The 14,500-nt window shown below is 30.5% G+C and overlaps 1 protein-coding gene across 2 annotated transcripts; it reads left to right on the top strand.

Annotated features, from left to right (window-relative positions):
• The first annotated feature begins 3,828 nt into the window (after positions 1–3,828).
• Positions 3,829–9,651, top strand: LOC102603498 (caffeoylshikimate esterase-like). Of its 2 annotated transcripts, XM_006346846.2 has the most exons (8): positions 3,829–4,108; positions 5,152–5,181; positions 6,156–6,282; positions 6,365–6,511; positions 7,909–8,039; positions 8,131–8,268; positions 8,541–8,639; positions 9,142–9,651. In XM_006346846.2, the coding sequence occupies exons 1-8, from the start codon at positions 3,965–3,967 to the stop codon at positions 9,352–9,354; spliced, it is 1,029 nt and encodes a 342-aa protein (XP_006346908.1). In that variant the 5' UTR covers positions 3,829–3,964; the 3' UTR covers positions 9,355–9,651. The 2 variants fall into 2 exon arrangements, with proteins under 2 accessions (XP_006346908.1, XP_006346910.1); XM_006346848.2 differs by lacking the exons at positions 3,829–4,108; positions 5,152–5,181 and adding an exon at positions 5,198–6,060.
• The last annotated feature ends 4,849 nt before the right edge of the window (positions 9,652–14,500 follow it).

Here is a 14,500-nt window from a genome sequence, read left to right as displayed (position 1 = left end):
TAATAATATATTTTTTAAATATAGCAGTTGGGATCCGGTTTTCGGTCCGGTCCGGGACGGGTATACATATTTTTTTCTGGAATTACCGGTTCCGGTCCGTCCCGATTCCAGTACGGTTCCGGCTCGTGGTGCCCGGTTCCGGTCCATCCTGGTTTCGGTCCCATTAGCCACGCTTACGACACTATATAACAATAGTTTTATTTTTCATCAATATAGCAATACTTTTTTTTCAAAAACAGAAAATAATATTAATTAATCAAAAAAAGGAATATAGAAACCTGATTAGCCACGATTTCTCCCATTAAAAACAGAAAATAATATTGTCAAAAATAAATAAATAATAGAGGCATGATAAGGCACAATTTTCTTCATTCCTTAAATTTCTCCCATTTTTGTATTTACCTTCCACATTTGACTGACTTGTTACACTCTCTCTCCCATCATTAAACTAGTATTTTACCAAAAACAAAACACTCTACCTTCTATATTCTTAAAGTTTTTTCAATTATGGATATGAACATGGTTTCAATTCTAATTCAACACAATGGATAATGGGATGCAACAAGTATGTGTGGAAAGAGCATGGCAGAATTGGTGATTGATTTAAATATCGTATTTAATTATTATTATTTTTGTGATTATTTTTTTAATCTGACAATAATAGTATTTTGTTTGATGGCGTTGGCGTATTTGATATGGTATAATTATACGCCAAATTTGTTTGGTGTATGTATATTTGTTACTACGGAATTGGTGATTGGTTTACAAAATGAAATTAAAAAAAATTGATATTTTTTTCCGTAATTTTTAATTCAAAATCTGACCATATTAGTGATGTGTATGATGGTGTAATTAATATATTTTAGATATTTAGCTTCTTCTTTTTTTGGTATATGTGTTAGTGTATTTCATTAAATTTAGATAATTTATATATAAAAAAAACACAATTAGCTTGGTGTATGCGCACTTGTTTGTGTTATATGTGGTGGTTGTTAAATTTCTTGGTAGTTTGTACTGTGTGAGATATTTTATTAGATTAAGGTATATATATCGAAAGTTTAAAATAATTATGTTCTTTAAATTGTTAAATATTTTATGTTGGTTTATTTCATACCAAAATAACAACCAAACTGATATACTATCTTATTAGTTAAAGTCATTTTGTATACCAACATGATTATCATTTTAATATAATTTGTTGTATAACTTTATTTTTTGATAATGTGTTGGTAAATTTGATATATTTTATATAAATAATAAACACCAACTTTGCTTGGTGTATATGGTAATGTTTGTGGTATACTTCGTTGTTGTTAAATAATCTTGTGGTTTGTAGTGTATGTGGTTTTTGGTAGGCTTAAGATATGTACATCGAAAGTTTAAAGAAAAAATATTAAATTGGTTAAAACACTTTTTAGTTCGTGTTGGTGTATTTCATACCAAAATACCAACATAACTATTATACTAACTAATTAATTGGTAAAATCATTTTGTATACCAACATGATTAGCTTTCTGATATAAACGAAACATATTGTATACTAATATAAAAATCAATCTGTTATGTTGAATTAAATTGTAAACACCATTCTGTTATATATCTATATTGCTTAATTTCTTATCAAATTATAATTGTAATATGTTGTTCATGAACTAGTTATTTACTAATCTCACTAATTGTTTTGAATTTTGATTAACAATAAGTTGTAATGTAACACATGAAAGTAGTCATGTAGTTGCTGCTATCAGATACAGAAACAAACATTGCGAGGATTATTGTTCAGCCTATTATAGTAATACAAATTTTCTAGATACTTATGCAATCTCGAACCATTGCCTTGCGAAAGCACATGAGAGATTCCATCAGATATTTTAGAAGAGATAGTGTTACCGATGCAAGAAAGCAACCAGAGAGACCACCGAATAACGACCGTAAGAAGGGATTCAATGAAGGGAAATTAAAAAGGTGTAAAGTCAGTTGTCGTAAATGTGGTGCACCCGGGCATAACAAGAAGACTTGCCCCAAATTTCCACCTCTGAATTAACATTGTTGTGTTATAATTGTTTTTGGTTTTTTTTTTTTTTTTTTTTTTTTTTTTGTTTTTTTTTTTTTTTTTTTTTATGTTGTTGGATATTTTTATGATTTTATTGAATTTCAGTTAATTTTGGAGAACATTGATTTCACTTTGTACTAACGTTGGTGAATGTTGAATTACTAATTTGTAATATTGGTATATAGAATGTTATAACATTGGTGTTTGTGGGTTTGAATAACACATTGTTGTTTTCTTGATTAAAATACAATTTATATTTTTTTGAGATATTTAATGATATAAACAAAGCTTTTTATAAATTTATATAAGAAAATGGTTCTGTAAAGTCTGATATATATATATATATATATATAAATGGTTATGTATTAAATATATATTTTAAGCATTTAAAAGTATGATTTTCGTAATATTGGTGTAAAATGAAAAGTTATTGGCTAATTTGTAATATCAGAGTAATAAATGTTATAACAATGGTGTTTGGGTGTTTGTTTAAGGAAACTTTGTTTAATATATTGTTGTTTTCTTGGTGAAAATAAACTACAATTTTTTCTGAGATAAACATAAACTTACCTTTTTGAATATCAAACCTATATATTCATTTCAATTGTTGGTATAATGTGTATTGATTGTTGGTAATATATACCAACATTACTAGCTACGTGATTCAGTAAAGATAACTAAATAAAAATTGTATTTTGATACCACAATGGAACCACCATTGTAACAATATATACACTAATAAATATATGTAATAGTTAGATGGATGAACAAAAAATACGCATAAAAATGATCAAAAATACCAATTAAAGTGTTATCCAAATGTATAACAAAAAACACAACGTACATCCGTGCTTCAGTCAATATCCTTCTTTTTCCCATAATAATCAGTGCAAATTAAGAGCACTTTTGCCAGTTTTTGCACCACTCCAAAGGCCGCTTTTGTATGTTTTACCCCAAGTTCACTTAACAACAACCGAACTATACAACAGATTGATTAAATCTAGGACTTTTTCCGAGCCTCTTCTCCATAGAAATCCAAATCCGAACTGATAAGAAAGCGTAGATGAAATTTGAACTGAAAATAAACCGTTGAAGAAGAACTTACTATGAAACGACGGATAGAACCTAAAGAAAATGAAGTGAATATGAACTATTGAGAATAACTAAAGACAACAATGGAGAAAACACCTCCGCCGCCAAAACTCGATTACATAAAAAGTAACAAAAATAAATGCTATGGAGAGAATATATGGTCAAATACATAAATATTTTTCTCTACATACATAGATTAACTCAAAAAGGAAGATAGATAAAAAAAAAAAAATGAAAAAGAAGAAAACGTGTAGCCATTAAACTTTAATTGGAAAGTTAAAAAATAAGAAATAGGGGAAAGTTTAATATTAAATTAATAAAACACGAAAAATCTAGTCTTTGCCATATTTTCTAATTAAAAAGAGGTAGGTGCATATTCTGTTAATAATAGTCTTAAATTGTATTTAAATGAATAAATAAGAAATAAAATAATATCAAAACATGTTTTGAGTGGCATATTAGTAAATAAGAAATAAAATAATAAACATAACTTGTTGCGTTTATAGTTGAGGTCCATATTCTGATTAAATTAATACCTATAGCAGGTAGCTCTCATCAAATTAGAGAGCTGTAAGGAATATTAGATTACTCTTGTAGAAAATCCAATTATTTTATCAAAAAAAGATCTGCTGGACAGAGGAAAAGTAAACAAAAAGGAAAATAATACAATTAAATAAAATTTCTTGAAATCCTATTATAATGTCATGGCATTGAACCAGCAAGTTTTCCAGGAGGCATTCATTTGATGGTATTCTCAAGATTTGATTTTTATTTGTTGTAGCATTGAAAACCAATTGTGTAAGGAGTGAGAAAGCAGCAATGGGGAAGTCAGTGAAGTTTGAAGGTATAAGTGAGGAATTGCAGAAGATAATAGATGCTAATATGGACAAAGTGGAAGCAAGGCGTCTTGCTAGGGATGCTTTTAAGGATATTCAATTGTCAATTGATCATTGTCTCTTTAAGGTACTGCTTAGTTGATTGAAGAATTAACCTAAAATAGATGTATAATATGTGTATACTGGCTAGAAAAGTAAACAGTAAATATTTATGTTTTTAGTTGAAAAAAAACTCATTGTCAGCTTCAAAGATTGGATTTTTATTGCTTCTGACTTAATGGACTGGATATATAAGAGAATTCATATGGTCACACAGCTAGTTTGGGATTGAGGCATAGCAGCTACTTATCAAGAAGTGATTGTGGAATAGATATTTTACTTGTCAAAATGATTGATTGATTAGTTGACTGAACAGATTGTCTTCTGTTGATGTAAGTAGAAAGTGTTCCGTACTTAGAACTAAGAGATTGATTATTGTCAACTTCAAAGGGATTGACATAGTTGTGTGGAACCTAAAATCTTGCTCTATAGACTGCAATCCTGCTTAAATTTCCCCCCTTTTCTTGATAGGATTGTATAACTTGCATATTACACCGAGATTATATGAAGCATCTACAGATAGATCATCTCGAAGAGAGGGGATTTAAGTTGTTCACTATTCACTCAACGCATAAGTTCATGTTTGACCTTTAGATTCAAGGGCATAACAAGACCGACCGTTCCCTATTTCTGTCATTAGTTGATTAAAACAGCAGTAATACATTTTACTGATTGAAAAAGCAGCAGTACTACAGTTTTTTCCTAATCAAAGGGCAGAAAAATCAAAGTTTTACTAGCTCAAAAAGACCTTTAAGAAAATTGCCTTAACCCAGTTTACTATCCAATGAAAATCAAGTGGTTTCTGTTCTCTTTTCTTCTTTCAATTCTTAAAATAATGAAAGGACACTTGTGGCTGATGTATTCTGAGGAATGGTATCATTTGTGTGATAAAAAAATTGTTTTAAGTATGTGCAATCGAGTTATGACAGTTGAGACTTTATAAACACTTCTTCAACTTTCTAATTTTTCTTCGACTGCAGATAGTGGTCATGAGGAACTGAATCCTTTTAGAAAGTGTCATGTTACTTGTTCTTAATTTGATTTGATGATTCTTTATTTGCTTTCCCGCAGATGCCACATGCTAGATTGAAGATGAAGGAGGTACACCTTTTTTCTTACATCCTCATTTTCCACTCTTGAAAATTCAAGTTATTATTGAAGCATCCTATTTCTTTTCTAAAACAAAATGATCTCTTGTGTAATTACTTCTGCATGTACTTTCTTGCAGAGTGAGATTATGAACTTGCCTTCTTTTCATCTTTTTTCTTTGAATTCTAGATGAAGTTAATATGACATCTCATAGTTACTTCAATGCCTTTTCTAGTGCAGCAAGATTTTCTTTGTGTGCAACGATATCTTTAACACTTGTAACTTACAACAACAACATACCCAATGTGATCCTATAAGTGGGGTATGGGGGAGTGGTGTGTATGCAGCCTTACCTTGCCTTGAGAAGGTAGAGAGGTTGTCTCCGATAGACCCTCGGGCCTCGGCTCAAGCAATTAATACCTATAACTTTATCTTAAGAAAATTGGACCTTGACATGAAAGAATCTTATAAAATTGTGAATTAGAATATGACAAAATACAGTCATCTTTTTTCTCATATAGTCAAGAAGGTTTTATTTTTTTAAGATTATGGAGGACCATGCAGTATGAAATTAATTTCAGGACATCAAATGAAACTTGGTTTCCAATCACTTTAAATGTAGTTATTCTGTCATGTGAATGAAATATGTATCGCTATACAAATTTAAAGGGGAAAGAAGAGAGTAACTCTAGAAAGATTTGTTTGGTTAAAGAGTTCTAATTTTTGTGAAACAAATTGAATGAAGGCGGTAGTTATCTCAACTTTTTCAATATGGAATGAAGGGGATAGTTTGAGAAAGATGACTTAATTCACCTGAACTATGCACTATGACTGGATATTGTCTTCCTTTTCCTAGTAGTGCCAAGCAAATGAGAAGAGTCTAAATATATGGTAATTTATAGCATCTAATATTAGCATTTTGGTATAATATTCATGATTTGTTATGTGTTTTACTTTACATAGTTCTGTGAAATTTGGTGGCGCAGTCATATGAGGTTAATTCTCGAGGACTAGAGATCTTCTCTAAAAGTTGGCTTCCAGAGACAATCCCCCCCAAAGCCATGGTATACTTCTGTCATGGTTATGGTGATACATGCACATTTTTTGTTGAAGGTTTGTGGTTGGCAAACACGTATTTAAGTCTCAGACTAGTATTTCTTGGGAGATTGTTCCTGAAACTTGTCTTTCTTCTTAGGCATTGCAAGAAAACTAGCATCTTCCGGTTATGGAGTATTTGCCATGGATTATCCTGGATTTGGTCTTTCAGAAGGTCTTCATGGCTATATACCAAGTTTTGACAAGTTAGTTGATGATGTCATTGAGCATTACTCGAAGGCGAAAGGTACAACTTGCCCCAGTGAACTTATTTATCATCTTTTTCATCTCATGGATTCTTTTGATAGGTCCGAGACTCTGGTAAAATGTAGAAGCCAGAATTAATTAGTTAAGGAAAAGATATACCAACTAAAGAATAACAAAATCTGATGAATGCAAAAGCTAAGATTTGAACGCATGAAAAGACAAAAGACAATATTTAAATCAAACATTCAGTTGGAAGAGACTATTCTACTGAGCTAAGCAATGCATGAACTTCTGGCACTTTCTTTCTAAAAAAATGTTGTGTTCAGCTTATTATGGTCATAAATGAATAGTCCATTTTGTCAAGAAGAAAGATTGAGAGAGTGAACTATTTAAAAAATGCATGTTGCCTATTACTGTTCCAAATCAAATTTGAACTCACAAATTCATTATTTATTCATAACTTGGAGTATAACTCATGGTGCTAAGTTACCTCATCCTTCTTCATTTTTGTCAAGCAATGTTGATGACTAGGGCATTAAATGATGAACAGCAGATCCCCCGTGTGTTCCTTCCACATTCTAAAATGTTGAGGGTATGAAGAAGACACCCTCCCTTGTTATTCTATATTTCTGCTCCTACTTTGACACTAGGTATGTAATTAATGAGTAAATTTGAAAATATACTTAGAAATACGAGGGCCCAAATTGGACAGAGGCGAAGTCACGGTTACAGAAGGGATTCAACTGAATCCCCTTCGCCAAAAAATTGTACTATATATGCAGCTATATAAAAAGTCTTCTTTATGTGCATATATATAAATTGTTGAATCCCCTAGACACAAGAGAGCATTTCTTTAGATCTCCTTAAGGAAAGCAAGAATTATATTGAGAAAACCTAGAGAGGAGTTTAAGTAAACACTACGGGAACAGAGGGAGAACTTTTTTGGCAGTTGAATGAAACCAAATTAGTGTCAGTCATTCGAGTTGATCTTCTAAATATTAGCAGGGGCTTTGAACATTGGGCATGCTGACAATGTTGGAACATGGTCATTATTGGTCAAGTCCCATTATGATGTGACATCTCCTAAGGCAATCGGATAGTGAAATAGAATAGATTCATCTTTCATACCAGAGAAGTTAGATTTTTAGGTATGCCATATGCAGGGTGTTGCTCATTTCTGGAGATGGGGGAATTATAACACAGATGTCGTCCTACATTGGACAAAAACATAAAAATTTAGGCTGTATTAACCAAGTTCTTAAATCTGATGTCTCCATGAATGTAGTATACCTAATAGAACTCTCTCCAGGCAAATGTCATCTCATATACGTCTGGGCAAGAGGTCCCAAAATCAAGTAGTGGAAAATAACCTAATTACATCTTATTCGACTTGACACACTACTGAAAAAGCAATTGACAGTTAAATGCTGGCTGCAGAAAATCCAGAGATACGGAACCTACCAAGCTTCCTATTTGGGCAATCAATGGGTGGAGCAGTAGCTCTGAAGGTGCACATGAAGCAACCTGATGCATGGAACGGTGCTGTTCTTCTCGCACCGATGTGCAAAGTAAGTTTCTGGAGACTATTCTCAATTTTAATTGATGTTATCGTCTTAATTAGATCCATAGTTTTGAGTGATGAATGGTATTGTTGTACAGATTGCAGATGACATAGTACCACCATGGTTAGTTACACAAATTCTAGTGGGCATAGCAAAATTTCTTCCAAAGCAAAAGCTAGTTCCGCAGAAGGATCTAGCAGAGTTTACAATCAGAGATGTGAAGAAGAGAGAACTGGTATGTGGTCTTTCTATTCTGTAACAGCTCTTAGACATATGTCAATTTTAGGACGGGAAGAGTAGAGGTTAGTAGTACAATAGTCGTTTAGAAATTTATAGTCGCCATTAGCTCTCTCACTCACCTGAAAAAAGGTTTTTGCATAAGGAGGCTTTCAATTTGAAATGCTTGATTTATTGAACATAATAATTACAATCACCGGCTTCAACATGTTTATATCTCGTGGGATTTCATGTTATAATGTACTCTCTACTGTTTTCTTCTGCATGCAGGCTGCTTATAATGTCATTGCTTACAAGCACAAACCCCGTCTACAAACTGCAGTGGAGTTATTGAATACCACCCAAGAATTAGAGAAACAACTAGATAAGGTGTCATGTGTTTTCATTTTCTGTTTATCGTAGTATAGATTATCATCATATTTACTGTTTATGATTGGAAACTTGAAACTCAATTGTCCTCGCTGCATATCTTTGTTGGTGTTGCTAACTGTTTCTGGTCATTATACCTGTCACTAGTTTTGGCTTTGTAATTCATTCAAGATGGTACATCTTTTTCTGCTTGACAAATATTGTAGAAGAAAAGTGTCCACAACTATGATCTCCTTCAGAAATTCCTTTCTGAAATCGAGAGGGGGGCAGGAATTGGGGTTAAAAGGAGAAAGCGGATACTGATGACAACCTTTTCATATGCTAGACTTCAAATGTACCTGATTCGGTCACTTTTCGTTGCTCTTTATCCTTGTGATGTTTGTTTAACTTGGTTTTTTCCTGCTTCATGAAAGCATTAACTAACTGTCATCACTCCAGGGTGATATACTTTTTGGATAGACAAGATATCTAAACAATAACTAACAGTTTTACGATTTTGTAGGTCTATCTGCCATTGCTAATAATGCATGGAGAGAATGATAGAGTGACTGATCCATCCATCAGCAAAGCATTGTACGAGAAGGCAAGTAGTTCGGACAAAAAACTGATCCTTTGTAAGGATGCTTATCATTCTTTGCTCGTGGGTGAGCCGGATGAGATGATACTTCAAGTTTTTGGTGACATAATTTCTTGGTTGGATGAGCATACTTCCTAGTAATTACTTTTTTATTTTATTTTTTGTTCTGCCCATTTTTTCATGGTTTAGGGAGACAGTGGTAAGATAACTGAGTAGCTTATTCCTGCGAATAAACTGTAACCCTGAGTTCTGAGCGTTTTGAAGCTGCTTCTGCTCTGAACATGACAAGAATGTAACTTTCTTGATGGTTTTAGAGGGAGCTGATAGCTTGGGCTTTATTTGATGCTCATTGCGAATTTTCACCCTTTTTGTTTTAGAGGGAGCTGATAACTTCCTTTAAACTTCTAATTAAAAATGAAAGAATATTTACTGTTACACCACATTGGTGAGTCGTGGGATGCTATGATATGGCATATGCTAAGATATTTGAAATATCAGTTCAGTAATTTTGATTTGTGGTTTCAAAATAATATTTAAATAGGATAAGACACAAGTTTCCCTCAAACTACATGTAAAATCTCAGCAACATATATTCTATTACTACCCGGACTAGTTTATTATGTACTTTTTGTGCTACTTTTATGTTGACATGATACCTTGCGTGACTGCAATGTTATGAGGCGCGTGGGAATATTATAGTGGCACGTCTTCATAAAAAGAGCACAAAAATATAGAATAATTCAATACTTTTAAGTTCAATTTCAGTATTTTGTTGTATGGCAAATAGATATGGATAGATTATTCAACTTTGAATTATACATACTCATATAATAGAAAATTATGAACCTTTTTTAAAAACCGTTTAAATTTTATCATATTAACACCTTAAACATATCATATCATATATTACTATAAGTGGGAACAAAAATCATCATATCATAATATATTATAAGTGGGAAGGTGCTTAGTCTAAAGTTGAATTACGAAAATGCCCTTCAACTTTTTAATTATCATTAGCATATTATTATTACTATTATTATTATTAATTATTAATTATTATTCTATAAGTGTGAAGCCATTAAAATTGAATGACTTTTTAACTCTTCAAGAAATCACCATTAAAGTTGAATGACTTTTTAACTCTTCAAGAAATCATCATTACAGTTAAATGACTTTTTAACTTTTCAATAAATCACTATACCTGTCTTACACCTTGTCTTCTAATGACAATACTGTACATTTGAATTTGGTTTAGAGAGCATAAAGTTCTTATCATATGTTCTTTCAAGCATTTCTTTACATTTAGTTTATTTCATTTTTTGCTATCATTCAAATTATATTCTTAGATTGATGTTCAAGTGTTTGATCTCTCACATGAAAATATACTGCTAAAATTTTATTTTATGAACTTATGATGTAATTTTTTAATCTCAGGTATAAATCAGAGGTGATGCTTTTGCAGACCGTTGAATAAAACTTTTAGTACAAATTGCGCCAATACAAATGAGGTATGCAATTTGTCTCTCCAACAATTTTGCAATTTTTTACATGAGTATTTTTAATAAATTTGATTAACATTTGATTATTGTATTTTTAATTAGATTTTAATAACTTAATGCATGTGCATTTTACAAAGTAGAGCCTCCTTGATAGCTTTAGTTTGAGAATGACTTATTGAAATTATATTTTGCTTTAGTCTCCTGGCTTTCGAGGTAAAAAGGATAACTAATGCTTCTCCCTCAACAATATCGAACAAAAGAAAACGAGAAAATCTCTAAAGAAGACATATTCACAAATGAGGTAATTTTTTAATTTAATATGAAGGAGTACTTTAAAGTCAAATATGAACAACATTAAAATGTATCTTATTAAATATGAAAAAGCAATAACAATCTTAAAGAGATAAACATATAATAGAAATTGAATTCGAATATAACATATAAGCAGTAAAAGAGATTATTAGTTAGTGGTTAACAATTTTCACTCGTGACATGTTACCAATTCTAAAAAAAAAAATCACTCCTGACTCCACCAATATTTTCATTTTATAACTCAAAACTATTATAGATAAAAACTTTATTATCATAATAATAAAGAACAAACGTGCAATGCACGTTACCAGAAACTAGTATTACTATAAGTGAGAAGCACTTATCTACAAAGTTAGATTACAATTTTACCCTTATACTAAATCAAAATGTAATAAATACAACATCTAATCTAATTAAATAATAATAAAAATGTATTATCTCTTCAAAATTAATATACATAAATATAAAATCACTAAATTATTCACACACAAAAAAAAAAGAAAAAAAAAGAGGACACTCTTTGACATTCCTATTCCAACTAAAAGATAATGATAGAGTATTATGTTTCCAGTCAAATTAATGAAATGTTACGAAAATTCATGGGGTGAGAACTGAGGTGAATGTATCCATAATAAAAAATAATGACATTTATTATGGCTTGGAATATGTATATTTGTATATATTATTTTGTGTTGTTTCTGTTCAAAGTAGAATATTAGTCTGAGGTGAATGCATCCACATGAATAAAAATGGAGAGAAATAAAACGAGTGTTTAAAGTTAGATTACAATTTTTCTCTTATATTTAATTAAAATAAAATATCTAATCTAATTGAAATAGTAGTAATTGTATTTAAATTTACATGAAATTTTTTAATCGACAGATATTCAAAAGTCCAATTTAAATGTAGCTCTTAATGATTTACCCATTAATCAAATTTAAGTGTGCGCTATTTATTGCTAAATAGTTTGGATAATAGGAAGAGTTGCATTGAATAATTAAATGTAGACTAATGAAAGAAAAGGTTCAAGGAATGAAAATTGAAATATAGCTATAAAAAAACAAGAAAGGATTATTAAATTCTTACTCATCATTTTTATAGGCTCTTGCATAATTTTAATTTATTAATTAATTTCATCTTCTTTTTTGTTCTTAAAGAGAAAGCAACAATTTGAGAGGATGGGAAGTACCTAGAGCTATTGGCGTCTAGAGTTCGATTAGCCACTAACATCAACTTCACTAAACAAAATTCAACACAATTTTTTTTGTAATGCACAATGTTTATGTATCAGTGTATATTAGGGGCAGGGGCGAATTTATGTATTAAATTTGGGTCACCGAAACCCATGGTCATCCGACTAAACTCGATATATTACTTGTATAATTATTAAAGCATATATTAAATAAAAACTTGTGGAACCTGTTCTCAAAGTCGCTGGATGGTTCACTGGTTTGACAGCTTAATTTTAACACCAAGGTTCCGAGTTCGATCCCAGCCGGCCACAATTTGCTTCAAATTTTTTTATTAATTAATAGAGTACATGTTTTTCAGAAGAAAAAAAAGAAGAGAAATTCTAAAGTTCTAAAGTTAAAAGACTTCAAAAGTTTCCTTCTCACCAACTTTTCAAGTTTCAAAAATATTTTTTTTTCTCTTTAAATTTGCCTTTTATTTTCCACACAGACAATTCCAAATCTCCAACTTCAAGTCAAGAATCTAGAAAAATCATCATTGTTAAAGATTAAGGTAAAAAAAAAATTTTGTTTATGATTTCTCTTTTTAATAAACAAACTAACAAAATAATTTTTTTTTAAAATATATCACTTTAATTTTAGAGTTTCTGTAAAAAAAACTTGCCATTACTTATAATAGGAAATCATCAAGAGTTAATGGTTGTTTAGTTTGTAAGATAGAGCGGAGATGTTTGAAAATGTAAGTAATGATGCTATTATAGATCGTTTTTAAAATATGAAATCTCGTCGAGTACAATTGTAAACTGATGATATTTTTTGTGGTAAAGTATTTTTTTATGTTTTGCTCGCTTTGTTATTGTTATTATAAAATTTTTATCTTATCTTTAGCAATGGTGCACCCGTTTTCTTAAAATCCTGGATTCGCCTCTGACTGTATATGAAAGTTTAGACACATATATTATTATTCCGACATGTAATATTTTAATTTTAGCATTCAAATATTCTTATTATACTTTTAAGCAGTTGTTTCTACTTTATATGCAAAGAGAGAATTGATATGTGTTTTAATTTCTTTATTTTAGTAAGAATAAGCTTGCATTTTTTAAAACCAATATATTTAACTATTATATATTCCCTCCATCTCAATAAAAAAGTTTGAACAAATTAACATGGAATACACGTGCAAAGCACGTGCCCAGATACTAGTATTACTAAAAGTGGGAACAAAAAAAAGTTAAAAGTTGAAATACCATTTTATCCCTACACTAAATAAAAATATTATGAAATAGCTAATTAATTAAATATTAAATAGTAATTATATAATATTATTATTATATTACACTAAATTCTAAAAGTGGAAAGGTGTTAAGTCAAAAATTCAAAGAAAAAATATTCATAGAAAATTCTTAGATATTTTTATCCTTTTAAAAAATAAATTAGTTATATTTTTTCAAAAAAAATATTAAATATTAACATTTAACAAATAAAGTAACCATATGATATATGATATATAGATTATTTTAAGTAAATTGAAGGAGAAAAATAAAAATAAAAACATTTTTTTTAAAAAAATTATTATTTTGCCCCTCCACTAAATCAAAATATGGTATTATTTTTCTCCTTCAATTTACTTAAAATAATCTATATGTATTATTTTAAGTAAATTGAAGGAGAAAAATAAAAATAAAAACATTTTTTAAAAAATTAATTATTTTGCCCTCCACTAAATCAAAATATGGTAACTTAATTTGTTAAATATTAATATTTTAATTATATAATGATATATATGAAGCCCAACAACTATATTGTCACGCCCCGAGCCTACACCCTGGATGGGACTGGCACTCGAGAACCATTGATGGCCCCAAGTGAACCATTGGCCTGGCTTACTACTCAGCGGCAGACTTTACTCAACAAAGATAAGTCATGAAATAAACTAGAATGTTATAAAAGAAAACATTCAACTAGCCAATAAGGCAACTCAAGTCTTATAATCAAAACAACTGAAATATCAAGACTAATGAACTAATAACTATCTGTCTATGAAGCCTCTAATACTAAGAGGGATGTCAGGACAAGACCCCCGATCATCCTAACAACTGAAATTATAAAGCAATAATAAAGGGATCCTCCGAAAAGCAAGGAAGCTCACCAAATGACTCTGAAATGCTCAACTGGATCAACGGGGCGCTGGATGCTGATCCAGGTTACATGTATTTGCATCATAAAAGATGCAGACCAAATGGCGTCAGTACATGGAATGTACGAGCATGTGAGGGGAAA

The sequence above is a fragment of the Solanum tuberosum genome, unplaced genomic scaffold (assembly GCF_000226075.1).
Source record: "Solanum tuberosum cultivar DM 1-3 516 R44 unplaced genomic scaffold, SolTub_3.0 scf00085, whole genome shotgun sequence".
NCBI lineage: Eukaryota > Viridiplantae > Streptophyta > Magnoliopsida > Solanales > Solanaceae > Solanum > Solanum tuberosum.
The sequence above is the reverse complement of the archived record's forward strand: the minus strand, read 5'-3'. Positions and strand labels throughout refer to the sequence as shown.